We start from the raw sequence: 20,545 nt of genomic DNA, 5'->3' as shown, positions 1-20,545 counted from the left end.
AATTGAAACCAAGGTATCTAAAAATACATATATATGGTATCCATTCTGATTAAGAGAAAAAACCCCTGCAGAACAAGACAGAATGAGGTTAGATACCAGCATACACAGTGTTTGTTAAAGTGATCTGTGATCTGAAGATTCTTTATTGTATCTGTGGATGGGGTGACCCCCACTCCTTGAGGGGTAGGGAAGCAAGGTTGCTGCAGGAGGCCGGCCCTCTTGGGTGTCGAAGTAGGTGGCAATTAGTCCCCCAGCAGGCTGCTGCCTGGTAGACCCATAGCCCCAATTCCCACCATCCTCCCAGCAAGAACCCTGGAGTGAGTAGCACTACCCTCTTCAGAGAAGAGGACTTTCTGGAGCTTGGAAGCGGGGATTAATGGTGGTCGTGATGGCGCTTTTGTAGAGAGGATTTCTGTCCTGGAGGAAGAAGTTGGAAATGGTGAGGAAAAGTCCCAGGACTTCTCCTTTAGCTAATCCTAAGCGCCAACCTAGAACTTAGCCGGACCCTAAAAGCCTGTGGACTGGCCACACACCTAGGTGAGGTGGGTAGGGCCTGGGGAGGAGGAGTCAGGGCTGAGGGTGGAATGAGAAAGCTGGGGCAGAGGACCTAACGGAGGAAAGCAAGTGAAAACCAGCCCAGCGGACTAGGAGGCAGTCTCACCTGCTTCCAGTTGGGCTGCTGCCGCTCCTTCTCAAAGCGATTGTATTCTCTGCGGTCATAGATTTCCACTGAGAGCCGGTAAGCCAGGACCAGCCCCAATCCTACTGCCACAATGCCCCCCACACAGCCTAGCACAATGGCCTGGGTGTGGTCTGCTCCCTCTATGGGGGTGAAACAGAAAGACTTCTGAGCAGGTGGGACACAGAGATTGAGCAACAGTTGCCCAGTGTGTGTGCAGCCCCATCCGACCTCCCCAGCCTTCCCTGCCGTTGAAAACAAAGGGAACTCAGCAGGTTTATGTTAAGTGCCCAGTTTTTTAGCCTTCTCCACTTGATCCATTATGCCCACTTTTGCCTGGATTCTCAGCTCTGCTTCAATCCCTAGTCTGGTTCCTCTGTCTTTACCTCCCAACCTGATTTCGGAGGCCCTACCCATCAAACTTCACGGCTCCATTTGGCACGTCCAAGGCATCCCTGTCCACTTACTCTCTTGGGGTCTCACTCTCAGCCTGACCCTGCCTCCGGCTTCCTCCTCCACCAGGAAGAAGAACAGCTGGTTGTCCAGGGTCCTCTCTTTGCACCAGCCATCATCCAGCATAGGGGCCAAAGCCAGAGTCACGTTGGTATGGGCACAAGCCATGCTGCAATTGGTGGCCAGGAGACCAGTCCCAAAGGCCCCACACTCTGCACAGTCCCTGTCCAATAGACACCAATAAGTTACTGACTGGGCAGTTGTCACCCACACCACATGGAAGAAAGCAGGCAGGGCCCCAAATGCAAGGCCTGAGGCCTCACCTGTGTCTCTCGCATGGTGTCTTGCAGCCTGGGCACTGATCACATAGGGCACCGTAGTAGCCGTCCAAGCACTGGCAGCGGTTGCATTTGCAATGTCCATGCCCACTGCAGAACCTTCCCTCAGGACTGACACAGCCATCCATGTCCCCACTGCACTCGCACGCTCTGCCCGTGCGGTTGGCGTGACAGTGACACACTCCACATTGGCAGAGGCCAAAGCCTGGAGCACAGTCACGCACAGGGTGACAAACATATTCCACACATACAATGGACATCACAGCCTAGACGTGACCTGTTCCTGTGCATCCAGTCCCCTCTCAGTATGCCAGAAGTGTGCCCCAACTCCTACACCAAAATCCCTTAGTGCCTTGAAGGTCCCAGAGCCTAAATACCCTTGGGAGAGCCACTCTGAACCCTCCCTTCTCCCAAAGGTCCCGAGGTACCTCCACAGAGGATGCCCTCATGTCGCTCACAGCTGGCATCATCACACTCGCACAGGCGCCCAGAGCTCTGTCCACTGCAGCTGCAGCGTCCACACTGGCATCGTCCTTTCCCGCTGCACAGGGGCCCTGTCCCATTGGGGCCCCGGCACCCAGATTCCAGATCTGGAGAGGACAGCTCAGCCTCAGAGCACTCACAGAGTCGACCCAGGCGGCCTGGGTTACAGCTGGGAAGCGAAAGAAAGGGAGAAAGGTGGGTCCGAGAGTTCGGCCATTCCTTTACCTGTCTTTCCCAGGATACTCTAAACCCAAGGTCTCACAAGAGTTGAGATAGATGGTGGGGTGGCTGAAGGGATGTGGAATATAGTAAAGTACCAAGGAGTGGAAGAGCAGAGTGAGTCCTGGTGGAGGGGAGATCTCAGCATGTCTGGGAAGCTTCAGGAGATAAAAATCAGGGTGCAGCCCTGACCGGTTTGGCTCAGTGGATAGAGCGTCAGCCTGCGGACTAAAGGGTCCCGGGTTCGATTCCAGTCAAGGGCATGTACTTTGGTTGCGGGCACATCCCCAGTAGGAGATGTGCAGGAGGCAGCTGATCGATGTTTCTCATTGATGTTTCTAACTCTATCCCTCTCCCTTCCTCTCTGTAAAAAATCAATAAAATATATTTTTTAAAAAAACGGTGCAGTCTAGGGATGTCTAGGAAAAACCTGTCTAGAGATGCCAGTGGAAGGATGAAAGGCAAAGGAGGAGGAATACAGTGGCTGTATTTGTAGGGAGCTACATAGGTGGAGGGAAACTAGAGGCCCTCACCTGCACACCCCGCATTGTAGGTGCCCATGGCCGTCACTGCAGTGGGGCGCTTGGAGCTGGGTGTCATTGCAGTTGCAATCACACAGTGTGTGCAACTCCACAGTCAGCTCCTCTGAGAAGCCAAGAGCTCGGAACCTCAGAAAATGGGGCTCAGGGAGACAGCGGGTAGCTTGGAAAGTAACCAAAAAATTCACCTGTGGGCAGAATGGGCAGAAATCAGACTAAGCTCATACATGCACCCCTGTGCACACGGGCACACACCCCAAACCTATTGATCATTCAGAACCCTACTCCTTAGTAAATTAAGGGACAGAGTCAATGCTAACACCCATTTCCTAGCAACATGCTTGAAGCTAATCATTAAACCCCTTCAGAAAGGGTGGATGGAGAACTACCTCAAGTTCTTGCATTGTTCTCTGTGCTTGCCCCCATCTTTTCCTGCCTGCCTCAATTTCCCACTCCCACCCCCACTTCCTTCATTCTGCCTATTTTTTAAAATTGATTTTAGAGAGAAGGGAGAGAGAGAAAAACATTGGTTTGTTATTGCACTTATTCATGCATTCACTGGTTGATTTCTTGTATGTGCCCTGACCATGGATCAAACCTGCAACCTTGGCATATCAGGGTTGATGCTCTAACCAACTGAGCTACCTGGCCAGGGCCCCTTCTACCTATTCCAACTGGCTCTCACCATCTGGTTGATTCGAACATGGTTGCACTGGCCCCGGTCCCCAGGCTCACCAGTCCTCTTCTCATGACCCCCACACTGAGATTCATAAGAGATGTGGACCCCCGGAGGGAGTGGAGAGTGTTCGAGGGTCACAGTGGATGACAGACTCTGTGGGAAGAGAAAGTATCCACATGAAGGTGGACTCTGACCCCACCTAATGCCCTCTCCAGGCATTCCAAATTCTGCCAGAACCCGCCCTCAGCCCACCTTAAGGCTCCTTCCATTCTGCCTAGTCTGGAGGCATTTCTGGAGGAGGGACCTGTGAGAACCTCGAGGGGAGTACAGGGGGATCCAGGGCCTCTAAATCGCATTTCAGTGCAGCTGCAGCCAGGGCTTGCTGGAACTCGGGCTGGCCAGGCACCGTAAACATGCAGCAGCTGTGTTTTCAAATCCCAAATCAGGACATATAACCTGTGTACATACAAGGTCTAAAGGGCAATTCTCCCAGACTTTGTCCTGGAAAATTTGATACGGGCTCAGGTTTTCTCACTGTGGTTTTAGGAAATGGTTCCTGTCATCAAGAAGCCTACAGTCTAGTTACAAAGATAAGACCTAAACGAAGAAACAAGAATTTTTATGGTTCCTTCTACCTATAAAACTATGTTTCCTGTGAAGAATATCTGAATTGTTTATAAGCTTAATGAAAGCAGGTTCCGGATATTACATTATTTACGTACAGAATGACTAGAGGACAAATCCCAGCCTTTCTATCGTTTATCTGAGTGACCTTGGGTTAGTCACTTAGCCTCCTTGTGTCTGTACCCCCTCTATAAAACAGGGATGGTAATAGTTACCAAGCAGCAGGTTTTGTGAGGTTAAATGGGATAGCAATCTAAGTATGTGCACTTAGGAGAGTGCTTGGCATGTAATAAAAGCTCAATGAATATTACTTTCCTTCCTTGCTCAGAGCTGGGCTCCATTCTCTACACAAATCAAACACTTAGATTTATGAATGTAAGACTAAGTGAGTAAATGAACTATTAAGACAACCCTATGCAAGCAGCAGATAGGAGCTATGGTGGGTTACCCAAAAAGCAATTATTCCCTCTTAGTTCTGCCACCCCTCTTGAGGGCCCTTTCCCACCTTGCCCCAATGCCACCGTTCCCCCTCCCCCTCAGCTCCTCACATTATAAGCGTCCATGATGAGCTGTACCACATTGCTGGAGTTCTCACTTAGCTCCCCCACTGCGGACTTAGGGATCAGCTTACTCAGCTCCTAAATTATGAGGAGTTGAGGGAAATGGTGGGTCACAACTCCAGAGAAATGGGCCTCTGGGGGTCTGGAAGGAGGGCATATGGGGGAGAGAAGAATGGGTCTTTGAGAGACTTGAGGAAGGTCCAGGGTGGGAGGGCCTGCCATTGGGACAGCTCTCACCTGGTAGACGGGCAGTGTGGCACTGGTGACAGCAAAAATGGGCTGGATGTTTGCTGCAGAGAGAGCCTGGGCTACCTGACCCACAGAGGGGTAGTCCTGGAACAGGGAATGGGGACAAGGTGAGCACCGCAGGTCCTCCAAACACTCCAGGGTACCCTCAGCCCAGGAAATCCAGCAACTGGGGTTCAACCAGCTAGAGGAGCCCTGGGGGCTTGGCAAGGGAGGGAGGGGCTAGGGAGTCTGAGCAGTGCGGGGCGGAGCTGCTGGGGAAAACAGCTGGGTGGTTACCAGCAAGGAGAATGAAGCTGGGGGGATAGGGGTCCTGGGACGAGAGGAGGCGGGGCTCAGACAGGGAGGGACATGGGACTAAGATGGACTCACAAACTCTGGGCTTCGACTGTAGAGGCCATTGCTATCCAAGTGGCAGTGCCCATCACTGGGCATGAAAATGCCACCCAACTTTCCATCCCCAGCTGTGTGGAACGTGTCATCTGAAGTGAACACCAGCAGCCGAGACACATTTCTCCAGCCAATCTGCTCCTAGGGTGGGGTAAGGGGTAGGCTGTGCACCTGGGCATGGCCCTTGAGCCACCCCAGCCAGCAATGTGAGCCAAGGATTTGGCCAGCCTCATTCTGAGTCAGTTTGTCTATACCCCTGCCCCCAGCTCCCTGCTTCTTTTCCCTAGACCCTAAGGCAGGGTTGCTGCTAGTGGAAGCATTCTTGTGAGTTAGAAAACATGCCTCTTCCTCAAGTTATTTCACTTCAGTTTACTAGGAAATTGTCAAAATAAATAGGCAAACTACAGTGACGATGATACAAATGCTACCCTGTGGAACTGTGTACTGCACAACTATAGGTGGCAGTCTTGGCCCCAAACAGTCCTTCAGTTTCAGACACCTGTCCCATCTTCTCACCTGGCAGAGTGCAGCCTGTAGAATGGCATCAAAGCCACCTTCAGGTGAGTCCAGGTTGCCAGACACACTCTGGCGCCCCACCTCCCGCTCGAAGGCCTTAGCATCCCCTGTCAGGGATAGCACATGATGAAAGCTGAAGGGGGGCTGGCAGCGCTCCAGTCGGGTGGGACAGGGATGGCGAAGCTTGGAGGGCACTGTGCTCACGAAGGGCAGTACCGTTTTGTCCACAAAGGAGCCAAAGCCTAGGGGAAGGGAGGAGGGATGAAAGCTGTGCCAGAAGTCTCTGGACAGCAGCAGCAGGATGGGAGGGCCACTGCTGAGGACTAGGAAGGGAGGAGTCCATGGGCGTGGGGGATCCTAGAGGAGCCAGGTGTTCCTAAAGGGCAGGGACCCAGTACCTGGCAGGGCAAAAGGCTGAATCCAACAGCTCAGGGAAGTGGGGGAAGGGAGGAGATGAAGAGGACACAATGGGGAGTCAGGCAAGGGTTTCCTGAAAGCTGAGCAAGAAGGTAGAGTGTAAGGTATAGCAGCAGCATGAGGCAAAGGAGGAGATGGAGAATAGGAGAGCACAGATGTGCAACCAGGGACAGTAGCATTTAGAGACCCAGGGCTGAGACAGGCATAAGGGCAGTAGCTGAGTTGGTAGGTCCAGGGCAATGCCTGAGCCCTGGGAGCTGCCTGAACACAGTCTCTCCAGTCTCGGCCTCAGTTACACTTCCTGTAAAATGAATGGTGCTACTGGACAGTCTCTTAAATCCCCTCCAGCTCTGACCTAGAAGATGGGTGTCTTTGGGGGAAGATGTCAGCAACCTGTGGCCTGTTACAACGGGAAGAGGGCAGGTGGGGCCCTTGTGGGTCCAGGACATTGGCGGAGGCTAAGGCAGCAGTTGAAGTTAGAGGCAGAGGCTGGCAGGTGGTGGGGCTGCACAGCGCTCACCGATGCGCACCGACTGGGTGACCTCCTGCAGTCGCACAAGCAGGGCATGCCCGAGCTGGCGCACAAACTCCAGGTCGTCTTTCATGGAGTAGCTCAGGTCCATAAGGTAGTACAGGTCCACAGGGTATCCCTCGGCACGGAGGAAGCGGACCTGCAGCTGCTGGGGCTCCCCTGGGGACAGGGCAGGGGGGTTCAGTGGGGCACGTTCAGATCCACACCCAGACTTCTGCCTCTGCCCTGCCCCAGCTCACTCACCAGGACGCAGCGTGACCCGCACCCGCTGCGGTGCCAGCTGAGTGGCCCCCTCACCGCCCCGGGAGCCCTGGCTGAGCGGCTGGTCCTGCAGCACCTCCTGCTGGCCGTGGGGCTCTTCCAGCTCCCCTGGGGGGCAACCCCGAGCCAGCAGCTCCTCACGTGAGGCGCAGCGCCGCTCCTCCGCCTCCCCTGACGCTGTGAAGTTCTGTACCGCAAGGGTAGATGGGTTAGGGCCCTAATCCGCCCCCCCCCCCACCACCCCCCGTCATCCCTAGGCCTGCTCCCAGCCTGAAATACAGCCACTTCTAACCCATCCTCACTCAGTCAACTCCTTGAGCCCCTCTGATTCCCTCCCCTCCCCTTCCTTCCACAGCTGTCCTTGAACCCCGGGCCTTTCTTCCTTGTCAGAGCCCACTTCCTCCCTTATCTCGACTCCCCCCTTCCCCAGCCACCTACTCTTCCCTTCCCGCTAGGGCCGCAGACTTCCTGTTGAGAATCTCTGGGGCCTCACTTCCACAAGAAGAGGAGGAGCCCTGCCTGCTAATCCAGCCTGTCCTGCTTGCTCAGGCGGAAATGGGAAGGGGATCAGGCTAAGACTCAAAGTTCCTAGTAAGGGGAAAGGATAGGGGCAGAAGAGGAGACCCCATTGCCCCAATATGTCTGGTACCCCTGGGACTGGCTGGGAAGCCACAGAGGAAGGAAATGGTTAAAGTGGCTTCTCAGCTGCCTGGGTGCCAGTCTCTGGTCTGGGGATTGGAGGAGGCAGGCATACCCAACTGTCTCAAGAGCCCCCATCTGGCGCCTCTGCTCTCTGCCACCTGCAGACTGAGTCTTCCGGTCATCTCAGATTCATTGTGTACCTTTCTCCTGGGCCTGCTCAACTTCTGTAGGTCTGTCTCCTAGTGAGTTTGCCTTCAATTCTCATCTCATCTAACTCCATTTTTCTGTGAGTGTTCTGCCTCACCCCTGTCTCAGGCACCCCTCATGCTCTGCTACTCCATGAGCCCTGCCTCTTTAAGTCATAAACAAAGAACAGCCTAGCCCAGGCATGGCTCAGTGGTTGAGCGTAGACCTATGAACCTGGAGGTCCCAGTCAGGGCACATACCTGGGTTGTGGGCTTGATCCCCAGTGTGGGGCATGCAGGAGGCAGCCAGTCAATGATTCTTTCTCATCATTAACGTTTCTATCTCGCCCTCTCCCTTCCTCTCTGAAATTATATATATATATATATATATATATATATATATATATATATATATATATATAATCTTTTTTTTAAAACACACAAAGAACAGCCTTGTTTGACTAGCCAGAGAGACACCCATGCCCCAGCATCCTTTTTGGCCACTGAGGTAATTCACTCACACCTTTCACCCAAACCCACAGGTTTCCAACTCCTTCCCTTCTATTTCCCCAGTCACAGGCTAATACATACCTAGGAACACATCCCTGGCACCCCCCAACACCAACTCAGAGACCCAATCATACACTTTCTGCCATGGATTACCCCCCATTGTGGGCCTCTGGGAAGAAATTAGGGTTAGATGAGGTTATGAGAGTAGAACACTCATGATGGGATTAGTGCCCTTATAAGAAGAATCATAAGAGCTTGATCTGCAGCCCATCTGAAAGCCAGGAAGAGAGCTCTCACCAGGAACCAAATCTGTTGGCACCTAAGCCTTCAACTTTACAGCCTCCAGAACTGTGAGAAATAAATTCCTGTTGTTTAAGCCAACCAGTCAATGATATTTTGTTATGGCAACCCGAGCTGACACTTTCTCACATGTGTACATGCACAATAGGTCCCTCTATCTATACACAAGCATGAGTCCCAATAGAATATACTTCCTCCAAATTCATAGTCACAAGTCTTATCCATATATGTGTGTGTGTGTGTATGATCTCTGAATGCATAATAATCTGGCCACTCGTGTGTGTGTGTGTGTGTGTGTGTGTGTGTGTGTGTGTGTATTAGAGGCCCGGTGCATGAATCCAGCCTGGCCAGGGGGAGGGGACAGGGGCAGTTGGCTGGCCTGCCTGCTGGTCGAACTCCTGGTCAAGGAGACAATTTGCATATTAGCCTTTTATTATATAGGATATACACTGAGTGGCCAGATTATTATGCATTCAGAGATCATAATAATCTGGCTACTCAGTGTATATATACACACACACAATATAGATATAAACTTGCATGCACAGGAATCTTGCATGTGTGTTTATGCACACACACGCAACCACATACCAAAGTCCTATTTGCGCAGACTCAGTCACATACAGGACTGCAGAGTGCACCCAGAAAAGTCACACATGTGCCCACACAACTCCAGGCTGCACATACACCTATACATGGCTCAAAGGCCACAGGCCCATTTTTACCAGTTGCTTGCACCATGCACAGCTTGGATGTGAGAGGATGCACTTCTTGCAGGATGGGGCTGGCTGGCAGGATCCCGGCAGGGACAGATCAGGATCACCCCATTCTGTGGCCTCCCCTGGGGATGAGATCTTGGCGTCCAATTCACTCTTACTTCTGCTCAGAATCAGCAGGAAAACAAGAACCATTGACAAAGCCACCATGGTCTGAAATTGGATATAAAGGGAGACATGTCAATCATTAGGGAGGACCACCCTAAGTTCTCAGTCCTCTAAACTTAGCCTGTGGTTGTCACTCTCAAAGCTCTACCCCAACTCTTTATCTCCCCTCATAGTTTCACTTCCCTGTGTGGATTCAGCAGTTTCTTCAAAATGGCAAGAAGAAGCAAGTACTAGGTCATGACCCATCCCTCCTATGTGCAGACTTCAAGAGGCCAAGGTGGGCCCTAGCCAGTATGGCTCAGTGGATAGAATGTCAGCCTGCAGACTGAAGGGTCCCGGGGTTGATTCTTGTCAAGGGCATATGCCCGAGTTGCAGGCTCGATACCCAGAAGGGGGACATGCAGGAGGCAGCCAATCAATGATTCTCTCTCATCACTGATGCTTCTCTCTCTCACTCTCTCTCTCCTTTCCTCTCTGAAATCAATAAAAAATATATTTATAAAAAAAAGAGGCCAGCCTTAACAGGTTTGGCTCAGTGGATAGAGCATCGGCCTGCAGACTGAAGGGTCCCAGATTCGATTCAGGTCAAGGGCATGTACCTTGATTGTGGGAGTGTGCAGGAGGCAGCTGAATCGATGTTTCTCTCTCATTGATGTTTCTAACTCTCTATCCTGCTCGCTTCCTCTTTGTAAAATACCAATAAAATATATTTTAAAAAAAGGCCAGGGTAGGCAAAATGGCCTAGTCAAGAGTCTGGGGACTGGGCCTGGAGGCACTAAGGCAGCCGTGGGCAAACTATGGCCCGCGGGCCAGATCCGGCCCGTTCGGCTGTTCTATCCGGCCCGCAGAGCCGAAAGAGCGGAGGGTTCTCTTGCTCTCCCCTCTGCTCCTTTACTTTGAATTTATATTAGTTCACACAAACACTCCATCCATGCTTTTGTTCCGGCCCTCCGGTCCAGTTTAAGAACCCATTGTGGCCCTCGAGTCAAAAAGTTTGCCCACCCCTGCACTAAGGTCTACATACAGGTCTGTTCACCAAGATTCCAAGTCATAGTGGAAATAGAACCAAAAGGGAAACAGACCAGATTCTGGTCCTGCCTCAGTCAGACTGTGTGGCAGGTCAGACTTGCTCTCTGGGCCTCATTCCACATCTGTAAAGTGAGGGTGTTGAATAATCTGACAGCTCTTACAGCTTTTATAATCTTGGATTCTATATAAGGGAAGAGTGCTAGAGGCTGTAAATAAGGGGGCCGGCAGGGAGTCAGAGAGTGGAATGATAAGAAATAAAGCTGGAGCAGATGAGGGAATATGTGAAAGGCACGAAGGTTAGCTGTATTTTTTTAACATGGTAGCAAGAGGAATAAAGATTAGATCATAAGAACTTTCTGGAGGTCTGGGATAGCACAGGAAGGAAGGGCAAGGGGTGATAAAAATTTTTCTGTGCTTTGCACAAAGGAAATCTAGAGTGGAGAAAGCCTGAAGGCCCGGCCAGCATGGCTCAGTAGTTGAACGTTGACCTATGAACCAGGAGGTCAGGGCACATGACCTGGTTGCAGGCTCAATCCCCAATAGGGGGTATGCAGAAGGCAGCTGATCGATCAATGATTCTCTCTCATCATTGATGTGTCTAGCTCTCTCTCCATCTCCCTTCTCCAATTCAATAAACATATTTAAGAGAGAGAGAGAGAGAGCCTGAAGGCAGGGTAATTTCTGGAATGACCTCTAGGGAATACCAGGTAAATTTCTGATTTTAAAAAACATATTAATGAAAATTTTGAATGGGCAACCCATTACCATGCTTCAAAAATAAAAAGCTCTAGCCAGTTTGGCTCAGTGGATTGAGTGTCAGCCTGCGGACTGAAAGGTCCTGGGTTCGATTCCGGCAATGGCATGTACCCGGGTTGCTGGCTCAATCCCCAGTAGGGGGTATGCAGGAGGCAGCCAATCAATGATTCTCTCTCATCATTGATGTTTCTGTCTCTCCCTCTCCCTTCCTCTCTGAAATCAATAAAAATATATTCAAAAATAAAAAAATCCCATTGGCCTTTTTTTTTTTTTTACATAAACAGAAAAGCTGATTCTAAAAATTCATACGGAATTGCATGAACAGCCAAAACAATCTTGAAAAAGAACAAAGTAGGAGGACTCACACTTCCCTTAGGTCAGTGTGGTGCTGACATAAGGACAGGCATATAGATTCATGGAGTAGACTTGAGAGTCCAGAAGTAAATCCATCCATTTATGGCCAATTGATTTTCAATAACTGTGCCAACCCATTCAACAAGGAGAAAATAGTATTCAACAAATGGTGCTGGGATAACTGGATATCCACATGTAAAATAATGAAGTTGGGCTCCTACCTCATAACATATATAAAAATTAACTGAAAATGAATCAAAGGCCTTAAAAGGTGCTTAAACTATAAATCCTTAGGAGAAAACATAGGGGTAAATCTTCATGATTTGGGACTTGACAATAGATTCTTAGCTATAACATCAAAAACACAAGCTATAATTTTTTTAAAAAGCACAAGCAACAAAAGAAAAAATAGATAAATTGCGCTTCATCAAAATTTAAAACTTTGGTGCATCAAAGGACACGTTCAAGAGAGTGAAATGGAGAAACCAAATGGCGGTATAGGTAAAAACCTAAACTGCTGCCTCACACAACAATTTCAAAACTACAACTAAAAGACAAAAGACATCATCCAGAACCACAGGAAGGCTGGCTGAGTGGAAATTCTACAACTAGAAGGAAAGAGAAAAGCACACTGAGACTCACAGGAGCTGCGGAAGGCAGAGGTACGGAGGCGCGTGTGCAGAGAGGGCTGGCAACTGAGTACATGGCTGGCTTTCTCAATCGGGAGGGAGACAAAAGCTCCCGACTGCTCTGAACTCCAGTTCCGGGCAAGACTCTGGGGACCCAGACTCATACGGGGAGAAACTGGACTGTCTGGCCATGGGCGAAACTCGAGGGCGGCTTTCTCTCAGAGGGAAACTGAGACCCAGGGGCCTCTTAGGGCAGGGCTAATGGGAAGCCATTGCCCTGAGACTCCGCCCCATCCAAGCTGAGCGCAGAGGCTTTTGCATATGAATGGCCTGTTCCTTTGAATTCTAAACTTACCTAACAAACTACAGCTGAGTCAGTGAAACACAGAACATCTAAAAGAAGGCCCAAGGCCCTGCAGCAGCTTGCATTCCTTCACAGTTGGGCCTCATCTGGGCACCTCCAAAACCCAAACAAAGAAGAGGAATCTGCAGATCTCTCGTAGCTCCTGCTGGGTGGCCTCAGGCAGAGGCTAAATTAGCACCTCCTTGGAGATCCAAGAGCCAGTGTACCCAGTGGTCAGAGTGGGACCATCCAGATTACAACTCCTCAGATCCATAAGGGACACACTCAGGGGGCAGACTCAGTGAGCACCAAAGCCCCACTGAAACAAGTCTTGTCTCATAAGGATGTCTCCAGCACAGAAGTTCTCCCAGCAGACACAGCTGATCCTCACAGCCAGTTGGCCTGGAGGTCAATTCCTCCCAGTGATACCAACAACAATCAAGGCTTAACTACAACAAGACTGTGCACACAGCCCACAAAGGGGTGCACCAAGAGTGTCCACCTCAAGTAACTGGGGAGGCTGAGCCACTGGGCCCTAAAGGACACCTAGCACACAAAGCCACTCTATCAACTCAGGGAAGCAGCCAAAATGTGGAGACAAAGAAATAGGTCACAAATGAAAGAAATGGAGGAAAGCAAATGACTGGATATAGAGTTCAAAACCACGGTTATAAGGTTTTTCAAGAATTTCCTAGGAAAGGCCGATAAATTTAGCGAGACCCTCGAGGATATGAAAAAGGACCAACTAGAAATTAAGCATACACTGACTGAAATAAAAAATAATATACAGAGACCTAAAAGCAGACTAGAGGATCGCAAGAATCAAGTTGAAGATTTGAAATACAAAGAAGCAAAAAACACTCAACCGGAAAAGCAAAAAGAAAAAAGAATCCAAAAATATGAAGATAGTGTAAGGAGCCTCTGGGACAACTTCAAGCGTACCAACATCAGAATTATGGGGGTGCCAGAAGAAGAGAGAGAGCAAGATACTGAAAACCTATTTGAAGAAATAATGACAGAAAACTTCCCCCACCTGGTGAAAGAAATACACTTACAAGGCCAGGAAGCACAGAGAACCCCGAACAAAAGGAATCCAAAGAGGACCACACCAAGACACATCATAATTAAAATGCCAAGAGCAAAAGACAAAGAGAGAATATTAAAAGCAGCAAGAGAAAAACAGTTACCTACAAGGGAGCACCATACGATTGTCAGCTGATTTCTCAACAGAAACTATGCAGGCCAGATGGGAGTGGCAATAAATATTCAAAGTGATGTATAGCAAGAACCTACAACCAAGATTACTCTACCCAGCAAAACTATCATTCAGAATTGAAGGGCAGATAAAGAGCTTCACAGATAAGAAAAAGCTAAAGGAGCTCATCACAGCCAAACCAGTATTATATGTAATGCTGAAAGGTATTCTTTAAGAAGAGGAAGAAGAAAAAGGTAAAGATAAAAATTTTGAACAACAAATACATATCTATCAACAAGTGAATCTACAAATCAAGTGAATAAAAAATCTGATGAACAGAATAAACTGGTGAATATAATAGAATCAGGGGCATAGAAAGGGAGTGGACTGACAATTCTCGGCAGGGAGGGGGTGTGGGGGGTGCGGAAAGAGATTGGACAAAAATCGTACACCTATGGATGAGGACGTTGGTGGGGAGGTAAGGGCAGAGGGTGGGGTGGGAACCGGGTGGAGGCGAGCTATGGGGGAAAAAAAGAGGAACAATTGTAATAATCTGAACAATAAAGATTTATTTTTTAAAAAAGAGTGAAATGATGGGTCACAGAATGGGAGAAAATATTTGCAAAAACATATATGTGATTAATATCCAGAATATATAAAGAACTCTTACAGCTCAACAACAAAAAGACAACTCTATTTTAAAATGGGCAAAGGATCTGTAATACTTTCAACAATAAAGATAAATTTTTAAAAAATAGTAAGCAGGACCATGGAAGAGAGTATCCTGATTACTTTGAAAGAAAATAAAAGAAAAAAATGGGCAAAGGACTTCAATAGTTATTTCTATAAAGAAGATAGACAAATGGCCAACAAGCACATAAAAAGATGCTCAACACCAGTTGTCCAGGAAATGCAAATCAAAACCACAATGAGGCATCGCTTCATACTCTCTAGGATGGCTATGATTTAAAAAAATGGAAAATAAGTGTTGATGAGGATGTAGAGAAAATGGGACTTTCCTTGTTAGTGGTGAGAACACTGTGGAAAACAGTTTGGTTATTCTTCGATAAGTTAAAACATAGAATTACCCTATGACCTGACAATTTCACTCTTGATGTATTTCTAAAGAATTGAAAACAGGTGTTCAAACAAAAACTTGTACTAGTACACAAAAAAAGATGGGGAAAAAAACTTGTACACGAATATTCATAGCAGTACTACTCAACAATAGCCAAAAGGTAGAAACAACCCAATGTCTATCAACTGATGAACAGGTAAACAAAATAGGTATACCCATACAATGAAATATTATTTGTCCATAAAAAGGAATGAAGTACTGACCATGCTGCAACACCAATGAACCTAGAAAACATTATGCTGAGTGAACAAAACCAGTCACAAAAGACCACATAATGTCTGATTCCACTTATGTGAAATAGCCTGAGTATGCCCGGCTGGCATACTCAATGATTGAGCATCGACCTATGAACCAGGAGGTCTTGGTTCTATTCCCAGTCAGGGCACATGCCCGGTTGTGGGCTCAATCTCCAGTGTGGTGTATGCAGGAGGCAGCTGATCAATGGTTCCATCTCATCATTGATGTTTCTAGCTCTCTCTCCCTCTCCCTTCTTCTCTGAAATCAATACAAATATTTTAAAAAGAAAAAGTAGATTAGTGGTTCCCAGGTGTTGGGGAGGAGGGAAGGATGGGAAGTGACTGCTTAATAGACAGTTTCCTTTTGAGGTGAAGAAAAAGTTCTGGAAGTAAATAGTGTTCGTGGTTGCACATCATTGCGAGTGTACTTAATGCCACTGAATCATACACTTAAAAATGGTTAAAATGATAGATTTTATCTGTATTTTACCACCATAAAAAAGATCAAAGTTAAATAAGATACTGGGAAGTCTCCCAGTCCTATCCCCCATCCACCCGCTTCCACACCCACTTTAAATAAATAACCATCATTTATTATTATCATTTGTTGCTTATAGTCTTTCTAGAGATTGTTTTATGCATATACAAACTAATGTAAACATATGTAGGGTGTCCCCAAAAATGTATACACACTGACTAATTATAAAGGCAATGTTTATTTAAAAATACATTTCATTTTCTTAATTCAGCTATCAGCTGTTAAAGTATGTATACATTCTTTGGAGACATTCTGTATATATACTCTTCAAATGGTAGAATCAAATGATAGAATTCTACAAATGATAGAATACACAGTTTTGCATCTTACTTTTTTTTCTCCTTTAACTACTTTTCTTAGAAATCCTGCTACCCAAGAAAATAAAAAACTTCCTTGTTTATTTTTACAGGCATATACTTTTTCATTGCATAGATATATCATATTGTAGTTAGTCTCTTATGATGGGTTTTTAAATTGCTTCTAATTGTTCACTATTGTAAGTAGTACTGCAGTGAAAATTCATCTATGTTCGTTTCACATGTGTGCAAGGGAATCTGTAGGATAAATCCCTGGAAGAGAATTTCTAAGGTCAATAAATAGGTATCATTTGTAATATTGCTGAGTATTGCCAACATAACTGCCTTAAAGAATGTGCCAGTTTACATCCCCATCCGTGGTCTATGAGGAAGGCCAGCTAACTCTTTGTCATGAAGCATCTGCCTCCTCCTCAGCCTGGACCTAGACTCCAATTCTGATGCTCTGCAGAGTGTGGGCAAGGGTGGGGTGCCGAGTCATTGACCACCCTGGCCTGCTCCCCTCCACCTGTGACCTCAGGCATAGAATGTATGTGTAACGGAGGCTCCACCCTCCGGAGAGAGGCCAGCCCAGTGTAACCTCAGCCTTGCTTGCTCTGCACGCCTGTGGTCAGGTAGACTGGAGATGCTGCAGTACAAAGCCCACTTTTGACTCATCTCTCATAGGTGGGGCCCCCAGGGTACACTGGTTCCCCGGATAGGACAACCCCAGAAACCTCAAGCCCAACTCATCTCCCCTAAAGGGGGCCCAAAGACTCCCTGGACAGCTCACTCCAATCCCCTTCTCCTAATTCCCCCTCCTCCTTGTTCTCCCCTCCTTATGGATACATGATCTGCCACTTCTCTTGATCTGCCTCACTCTCCCGTTCCTATTCCAAAATTTTATTACATTTCTGCTGCTTTTCTCTTCTCCACTTCTTCACAGTTCTTTGTTTTTGCTTCTTTTTCTCTCTGATCCTAACCATAGGATGGCAGAAGCTTCTACTTCAACCCCCCTCTTTATACAAATGGAAACCTGAATCACAGAGTGGTAAGTGACCTACCCAAGGTCACACAGCGCACTAGAGGCAGAACAGGGACTGAGACAGGTGCTTCTTTCCCTCCAACCCAGGCACCATCAGTGTGGAAATGAGTGCCCTCCCCCCAAGTAGCCCCAATGGATTCTACCTAATCCCCTTTCTCTTTCCATGGGGGCGGGGGTCTTCTTTAGTCTCTCTTCTCTCCCTCCATGGTTGTCTCATTTTCCTGGAATCAATTCTGACTTCAATACACACCCTACTGTTCCCTGAGCAGCTGAGAAACAGCAGCGCCCCAATCCATCCTGATCTTCCCAAATCAGGCAGAACTCTGTGCTGTCCACTCGGAGTCACCAGGAGGGAAGAGAACTGAGCCACTGGGCTACAGTCGCCCAGGAGTGTGGGATCTGTGGCGAAGGTGCCACAGAGGGGGCCTGAGCTGAGCACCCCCCTACACCCTCCCACCCCCCACCGCGAGCTTAATAAGCAGCAGGGATGGCAGCTGGGGAGTAATATTGGGAGAACCTACCTTGACATAATCCTTGGCACATGGCAGGCACTCAAGTGGTAGCACTCACACATTCCCTCACCTCCTTTTCCTCCCTCCAGCCCCATTCTTGGGAAACTGATGCAAGAGAGAGAGGTGGGGAGAAGGAGGGCTTGTGAAAGGGAGGAAGGAACAAGACAGTGGATCTTAGGAATGCAGAAAGGAGTTCAGAGCCTTGCTCAAGTTTCAGTGAATCCTGGGAGCCTTCAGGTCAGAACCCCTTCCAGGGAGGTTGGAACCAGCTGGGGCCTGGACCAGTACAGAGGCAGGAGGGCTGGTGCCCTGGTACTCACAGGTGCGAGCAGGGCAGCCTTTCCTCCAGCGGCAGCGGCAGCCTTTGTGTACTGATCTGGGAGGCTGCAGAGGAGGAAGTGACACACCCCGGGGTGGGGAAGACTTGGTGGGGGCTGGGGGTGACTGATCTAGAAAGTGGAGCAAATGGGGTGGAACTGGGTCAAGAGAGGTGATGATATAGGGATCTGAAAGATCACCTAATAGGTGCTGGGTGTATTCTGATGTTATAACTAATCCTCACAGGAGCCTCCTGACATAGGTGTTAATATCTCCCCAGCCCCCCTAGTTTTACAGATGTAGAGGCTTAGAGGTAAAAAGTGAAAACCGCCCAAGGTCATGTTGCTAGTAACTGGCTGATCTGGGATTGCCTCCAGAGTTGATGATCTCTTCACTCCCTTGTATATACAGGAACATGATAGGAAGGAATATGGAGGCAGTAAGTACTGAAGAGAAGGGGAAATTGGTGGCTATGGTTCATTTTGAAAACCCCGTGCCCACTGTATCCTAGTGGGTGTTTGACTATACCAGCTCTGGAGCCAAACTGCCCAACTTCAAATCCTGGGTCTGCATCCCTTACTAGTCTTGGAGCCTTAGGTAAGTTATTGACTCTTCCTGTAGCTATTTTCTCATCTGTCAAGTGGAACTCATAGGGTTGGTTGTTGAGAATTAAATGAGATTAATTCATATCAATTGTTTAGAATAGAACCTGGCACATACTAAGGGCTTGATGAGAGCATCAGTGAATGAGAAGTAATGAGGTGAAAAGTGGAGAGGCTTTGAGAAATTCAAGATCCAGACAGCTGGAAACTTGAGAGAGAGGCACAGGGCCAGGCTCAGAAAATGAGACTGGGCCAAGGAGCCCAGACAGTAGTGGAGCCTGGGAAGGGGTGGAAGGGCCACCTAGGAGAAGCATACTGAGCAGGAATGGCAGCTGGAGCAAGAGCAAGAATGAAGCCTGTAGTCTGGCCAGTGTGGCCCTGTGGTTGAGCATCGACCTATGAGCCAGGTTCAATTCCTGGTTGATTGTGGGTTGCTGGCTCAAACCCCTGTGGGGGGCATGTAGAAGGCAGCCGATCAGTGATTCTCATTATTGATGTTTCTCTCTTCCTTTCCCTTCCTCTCTGAAATCAATTTTTTAAAAATTGTTTTTAAGAATGAAGCCTATAGAAAGACAGGGTTGTGGAAATACTCACCCCGGCCCACACTTGACCAGAGGGAGCTTTGAGAAGGAACAGATGCGAGGTCTGTGTTCACAGGTCTGTCTCCTGTATCAGGAGCACTCCTTTGGGACAAGACTAACTGAAGCCACAGCACCTAGCAAAGTGCCCATCTCATCGCAGGTGCTCAGTAGATGGCAGATGGATTGTAGGAGTGTAGCTGCTGGGAGGAGCAACTGGGGAGAAGGGGCTCCTTCTTTGGGTGGGTTTCAACAGGCCTCAGGCTATAGGACCTTTTACCCTTCCCCCACAACCAGAGGTTACCATGGCAACAACCTCTCCTACCCCATAGGCCCTGTGGTTTCCTCTAGAGCTTCTTTCACTTTCTTCTTCTGCTTTTCCCCAGCATTCTCTCCTCCCCTGTTCCCATATCCTCAACCTCTCTCCATGTGCACAGGTCATTGGTGAAGAAAGCCAGGAACAAGGTAGGCAAGGCACTACTGTCCCAGGGAAGAAGGTGGACCATGGGGTGCAGAGAGGTGATGCTGAGGGAGCACAAGGGTGCAGTGGTAGAGGCCGAAGGCAGTGGGGCAGATAGGGGCAAGGAGAGAGATTAGGACAGAAGATAGCAGTGGGGTCCTGGAAGCTGAGTGGGGGCCATGGGGTGAAGAATGGGGTCAGAAGGGATAGAGAGAGTGACTCTTGAGAGTGGTCATAAAGGGTGGGAGAGCTCATGGAGTGAGGGGTTGGTATAAACAAACACTTAACTTAGATATAGGCTGTGGGTCTTTTCTTCTGGGGCCAGAGACCCTCATGAGAACCAAATGAAACATCAATAAACCCCCTCCCCAGAGAAGAGCAGAGATACACATATACACTGAGTGGCCAGATTATTATGATCTCTGAACACGTAATAATCTGGCCAATCAGTGTGTGTGTGTGTGTGTATATATATATTAGAGGCCTGGTGCATGAATTCGTGCATGGGTGGGGTCCGACCAGCCTGGCCAGGGGGAGGGAACATGGGCGGTTGGCCGGCCTGCTTGCTGGTCGAACTCCTAGTTGAGAGGACAATTTGCATATTAGCCTTTTATTATATAGGATATACACTGAGTGGCCAGATTATTATGTGTTCAGAGATCATAATAATCTGGCCACTCAGTGTATATAACCATGGGTGGGGACAGCTTAAAGACCTTTGAGGCCCATTCCTGCCTTCCCAGAGTTCCATATGGTCTGATCTAAGAACATACCTGGGTGGTTGTGGGAGGCCCAGAAACTCAGGGTGGGCCCTGAAGGCTGCCTTTCTTCCCCTCCCCTCCCTTCCAGGCACATTACAATTTCCTTGGTTCCCCTCCCCTCCCTTCCAGGCACATTACAATTTCCTTGGTTCCCCTCCCCTCCCTTCCAGGCACATTACAATTTCCTTGGTTCCCATGAGAAAGCCGCAAAATCCAGTAGATTAGGAGCTCTCCCTCTTCACCCATTCCCCCTTCAGGTCTGCTGGTCCTTTCCCCCACTGACACCTCCTCAAGGGAGCCA

The 20,545-nt window shown here is 48.6% G+C and overlaps 2 protein-coding genes across 6 annotated transcripts in view; one reads left to right on the top strand and one right to left on the bottom strand.

The window, feature by feature from the left end:
* Positions 1-20,545, top strand: part of ZNF740 (zinc finger protein 740) — a 53,015-nt gene that overhangs the window by 9,910 nt on the left and 22,560 nt on the right. The gene's annotated exons all lie outside the window — the stretch shown is intronic.
* On the bottom strand, positions 14-17,893 carry ITGB7 (integrin subunit beta 7). The gene is made up of 15 exons (XM_080659866.1): positions 17,846-17,893; positions 9,299-9,502; positions 6,919-7,123; positions 6,664-6,834; positions 5,727-5,968; positions 5,193-5,351; positions 4,812-4,907; positions 4,563-4,652; positions 3,397-3,543; positions 2,706-2,899; positions 1,899-2,122; positions 1,456-1,675; positions 1,147-1,355; positions 662-822; positions 14-417 (listed from the first exon to the last, which is right to left on the bottom strand). Exons 2-15 carry the CDS (start codon positions 9,497-9,499, stop codon positions 337-339), a joined length of 2,400 nt encoding a protein of 799 aa, XP_080515992.1. The 5' UTR covers positions 9,500-9,502; positions 17,846-17,893; the 3' UTR covers positions 14-336.

The sequence above is a fragment of the Plecotus auritus genome, assembly GCF_963455305.1.
Source record: "Plecotus auritus genome assembly, chromosome: 3".
In the NCBI taxonomy this organism is placed as follows: Eukaryota; Metazoa; Chordata; class Mammalia; order Chiroptera; family Vespertilionidae; genus Plecotus; species Plecotus auritus.
The sequence above is the reverse complement of the archived record's forward strand: the minus strand, read 5'-3'. Positions and strand labels throughout refer to the sequence as shown.

What these genes read in the sequence shown, in the direction of transcription:
- ITGB7 (XM_080659866.1), bottom strand. Translation starts at nt 9,499, where the DNA reads ATGGTGGCTTTGTCAATGGTTCTTGTTTTCCTGCTGATTCTGAGCAGA. An exon ending in TACAGGCTGCACTCTGCCAG is followed by an intron (nt 5,352 to 5,726) that starts GTGAGAAGATGG and finishes ACCCCACCCTAG; the next exon opens with GAGCAGATTGGCTGGAGAAA. An exon ending in CCACACTGCCCGTCTACCAG is followed by an intron (nt 4,653 to 4,811) that starts GTGAGAGCTGTC and finishes CTCATAATTTAG; the next exon opens with GAGCTGAGTAAGCTGATCCC.